Consider the following 4,935-nt stretch of genomic DNA (forward strand, 5'->3'; position numbering starts at 1 on the left):
CGTTAAAATACGTTGCAAATTATCTGTTAGAAGCTGTAATGCTTGCAAAAGATAGACATTATGTACAAATTGCCATAATCGAATAATTAACATTATTAACATTATTCGATTATGGCATTTGTATGGAGAAACCATTTTTAATGTCTATCTTTTACAGGCATTACAGCTTCTAAACAGATAATTTGGCAACACTGTATTTTAACGTCAAATCACGTACATAATATGCGTTACTTTTGCAGTGTTACCATATTATTATACTCTGCAGAGTTAGCTTTCGGCTCTAGACCTTTGATGCAGTTTTTTAATTAAAAGCTATAACAGTGATGGTTCTTAGCTAAGATTGTTTCTAATCGGTTTAGCCGTTTTTGAGATATTGATAAATGACAATGTTGGCGACTTTTGACTTTTTTAAGTTAGTTATTTCTATGTAGGCAGTGATCAAAGCTTTATCTACTGGTTTTCGGTCTACTGGTGTCCGGTCTACTGGTGTCCGGTCTACTGGTGTCCGGTCTACTGGTGTCCGGTCTACTGGTTTTCGGTCTACTGGTGTCCGGTCTACTGGTGTCCGGTCTACTGGTGTCCGGTCTACTGGTGTCCGGTCTACTGGTGTCCGGTCTACTCGGTCTTCTTGCTGCTCTGAGCCGCGGCGAGCGTGTCCTTGCACTGCTGGTGCAGAGCGTCAAGATCGAAGGCAGCTCTCACGTTGTCTTTTGAGAAAAGGAACCTGCAACAAGAAATTTTACATAAATACTAGAAGCCGCGGTGGCCTAGTGGTTTGACCTATCGCCTCTCAAGCAGAGGGTCGTGGGTTCAAACCCCGGCTCGCACCTCTGAGTTTTTCCAAATTCATGTGCGGAATTCAATTTGAAATTTACCACGAGCTTTGCGGTGAAGGAAAACATCGTGAGGAAACCTGCACAAACCTGCGAAGCAATTCAATGGTGCGTGTGATGTTCCCAATCCGCACTGGGCCCGCGTGGGAACTATGGCCCAAGCCCTCTTGTTCTGAGAGGAGGCCTGTGCCCAACAATGGGACGTATATAGGCTGGGAAGATGACTAGAGTTTACCCGCTGCTCCGCACGCGTTAACTATTCGATTTGGTAGTTACAATTGAAATTCCGGGATTTTACAATATTCCCCTGGGTAGTCCCAAATTTTTTATCGTGGTCTTTATTGAGGTTGAGTTAAGAACAACTGTCCAAAATTTCAAGACTTTAAACCCAGCGGTAGAAATTCCAAGATTTTATCCCTATCCCGGGGGAATATCGGGATAAAAAGTAGCCTATGTTTTAATCCAGATTATAAAATAACTTTTAGCCAAATTTCATCCAAATCCGTCCAGCCGTTTCAGCGTGAAGAAGTAACAAACATACTCACTCACTCACAAACTTTGGCATTTATAATATTAAGTAGGATTTTAAAAACAACTATTCCAAATTTCATTACTTTCACCTCAGCGGTTATTTCGTCATTTTATCCATATCCCGTGGGAATATCGGGATAAAAAGTAGCCTATATTTTATTCAAAATGTCCAGCTATCTACATACCAAATTTCATCCAAATCCGTCCAGTCGTTTCAGCGTGAAGGAGCAACAAACATGCTCACTCATTCACTCACAAACTTTTGCATTCATAATATTAGTAGAATATTATCCGTCCCTTTCCTACACACTACGTTAATCCTATATAGATTCATCTTTCCCTTTCATTCATCGCTTAAGCTCACTGTTCATACGTCTCTGTCTTACATCAAATAAACTCGCGCATTCGGCCTCTTTCGCACCCATACATTCCTATTAACTATCACCTTACATGCCCTCTAAAATATACGATTCCCGTTTACATACCTATAAATGTGTACGGAACCCTCGGTGCGCGAGTCCGACTCGCACTTGTCCAGTTTTTTTAATATGTCCCTTGCGTTGGGAAAACGAGCGAGCACCCATGAGGCTGACGTGATCACCTGGAGTGTTCAAGGCGTCAACAAAAACCGAAAAAAAAGGACATACTTCTGCAGTTTCCCGCTGTGGTCTGGCTGCGGCCTCCTGGCCTGCTCCCTGCCGTCAGCCAGCAGCAGCAGCGTCGGCAGCTGCCGGCTGGTGGGCCCGTCCAGCACGCGGTACTTCGCCGCCGCCTCGGGGTACCTGACACAAGACACCAGCAAAATAGAAACGGGACGGGTCTCTATGTATTCTATTGTATTTTGGACGACCAGATGGCCTAGTGGTTAGAGAACCTGACTACGAAGCTTGAGGTCCCGGGTTCGATTGCCGTGTCGGGGCAGATATCTGTATGAAAAATACGAATGTTTGTTCTCGGGTCTTGGGTGTTGCTTACTTTGGGACTAGGTCAATTGGTGTGAATTGTCCCGTGATATTTATTTATTTATTATTTATGTAATGGGTCTCGCTCGAGGCAGTGCCACAAGAGTTGAAATGATTACATGAAGTACTGATTGGAAAAAAATAATAAATTAAATGAATAAGTGAATGCAAATGTACGTAAATAATAATCAGACAGTTTAATATTCACTTTTATTTAGTAACTCCCGTCTCGTTGTTTGTGTTTTGTAGTCAAATCCAGTGCCGGTATTAGCACTTCCAGCGTCCTGGGCGAGATTTGGCGCCCCCAACTTTTGGGAATTTTCTAGTAAATATAAGCTTTGTCCAATGAGCGAAGGCGCCTCTCTAAGTCCAGCGCCCTGGGCGGTCGCCCCACCGCGCCCCACCCAATCGCCGCTACTGGTCAAATCTTGCAAGTTAAATTCGACCAGCTTCCTGTAGTCGGATTGATTTGAAATTTGGCATACTTATGAAAATGGCGTGACGTGATAATACAATAATCTGGTATACCTTCCGCCGCCTAACTTTGCTTTAAAATTCATTGCCTAGTACCACAAAAACTATAACGGTGTAATTCCAATAATTGAATAAGCGATTCGAACACAATCTGGGAGTAACGTAAAGACGTCGCATAAAAAATGTATCTCAAAAATGCGTAATGAACTTTTAGGCAGATTTATATGGCGCGTGGTGTAGTAACATCCTGGTAGTCCAGCCAGATCGTCTCCGCAGGACGGAACTCTTCAACGATTAATGGCATCGACTTGAAATTTGGTATGCAAATGTAGTTTGAGTGACAATGCATTATTGTGACAAGTTGTGATTGTGACAGTGCACAGTGCAGTGGACTCCGTACACCACCACAACCACCTCTTCGCGGATATCCTTCGTCCAAATACACTCACCAAAAAATGTATTAGTCCTCAATCTTATTACAATCCGTGCACATGGGGATTTGAACTTTCATCATATTTAAAAATTATTCAATGGAACATGTCCTGACTGCACTCACTCACTCGCTTGACGTAAGTTAAACTAACTCATTAATGAGTCCGCTCCATACGCGGTGGAAACTGCTTTTGATGACAACGCATAAATAAACATCCCAAATTCAGTGCTCCGGCATACATAACTGCACACATAGCATTATCTCACCTGCCAACATCCAGCTTCCCGAACTTCAAGTTGTCCAAGCTGTAACTGGCAGACAGTTCCGCGAACACCGGCGCGAAGTTCACACAAGCAGGGTGCCAGGCTGCGTACAGACACACCAGCCACGTGGTCTGCTTATGGCGCGCCAGCTCCTCGTCTAGCGTCTGCGGTCCCCGGAAGTAGGTGATCAGCTCCGGGCCCTGGTACGTTGGCTCCGGGATGACCAGGGAGCTGAGGATGAGGAGGGCGCCGAAGGGAAGACCGTATCTGAAAGATGATATAAGACGATTGTAAGTCTAGATCAGTGGTTCTTAACCAGTGGTCCGCGACCACGCGATGCGGCCGTCAAGCACCTAGCGGTCGCAACCGTTCATTCATTTACAATTTTACTTTTACCTTTAAACAGATGCTGACAGATACCTCCTACCTAAAAGGTTAATAACCACTGGTCTAGATCACCTGCGAGCCTTACAGGAAAGTGTTAGTATCTGCTTTCAGGGTTGTCCCAGAGGTATCCCAACAAACAAATTCTTGCACATGATGAGAGTTAAACCATCACCTCTGTGTGAGGTTTGGCCAGAAGAAAGAAGACTTGTCTCATTTGTTGGTGAATGTATGGGAACTCAGACTTGAGAAGAAGAGTTCTTGGAGGTTTTGGTCCCATGCACAGTGGCCAGGTCAACATCTGACAAAGCTATTCGCATATCGCATGCTTGTAATAAACGGGCCTAACTCAAAATTGGCGAAACATTAGTTATTGTACTAAAACGGCTTATATCTGAGAGCACTATCGGTTCTCTTTCTTAACCCAGCCTAAATCGGGTATTATAAGAGATAGCACGACTTGGGTGCGTTTTACTTTTCAACAAATTGCAAATTTCATTTGGTGCTAAAGCAAGCTAACTTCAGTCATGTTCCGACTTACTTGCGAGCAAGAAGTTGGCTTTCGTGAGCCATTTGAAGATAGATCGTTTATTGCAAGAAGGAAAACATGAGTATTTTGAATAACTTTTAAGCAAATAAAGCATATTTGGATTTATTCTTTTTAGCACAAAATCAAACGCAAAATGAAGTGATTGTAATCGGATTGCCTCATTTATTAAAAATAATCCTGACTCGTGGTTTGTATTAAGACTTGCATTCATTTATTATTTTTTATTATTTTCGCTACATTTTGCTAATTTTGTAATAAGTGATATTATATGCAATTTTTTTGTTAAACCTTAGCAATATTATTAATATATAAAAACAAATTGGTTTATAAAGAAAAACTGCAAGTAAACATTATATACAACGTTAGGAATTATAAAAACATAGTAAACAAAATTAAATCCTACCAAAATAATTCACGGAAACGAGAAGTGCTATTACTTAAACTTTAACTCGATTTGCCAAAATTCACGATTTTTGAGTTAAGACGGCGTTATTACTAAGCATGC

General features: G+C 42.2%; 1 protein-coding gene across 1 annotated transcript; it reads right to left on the minus strand.

Annotated features, from left to right (window-relative positions):
* Positions 1–122: 122 nt before the first annotated feature.
* Positions 123–4,200, minus strand: LOC141433007 (thioredoxin-related transmembrane protein 2 homolog). The gene is made up of 4 exons (XM_074094844.1): positions 4,126–4,200; positions 3,500–3,792; positions 2,012–2,146; positions 123–724 (listed from the first exon to the last, which is right to left on the minus strand). The coding sequence occupies exons 1-4, from the start codon at positions 4,198–4,200 to the stop codon at positions 616–618; spliced, it is 612 nt and encodes a 203-aa protein (XP_073950945.1). The 3' UTR covers positions 123–615.
* Between the last annotated feature and the right edge of the window lie 735 nt (positions 4,201–4,935).

Source organism: Choristoneura fumiferana, chromosome 11, assembly GCF_025370935.1.
Source record: "Choristoneura fumiferana chromosome 11, NRCan_CFum_1, whole genome shotgun sequence".
Taxonomy (NCBI): Eukaryota; Metazoa; Arthropoda; class Insecta; order Lepidoptera; family Tortricidae; genus Choristoneura; species Choristoneura fumiferana.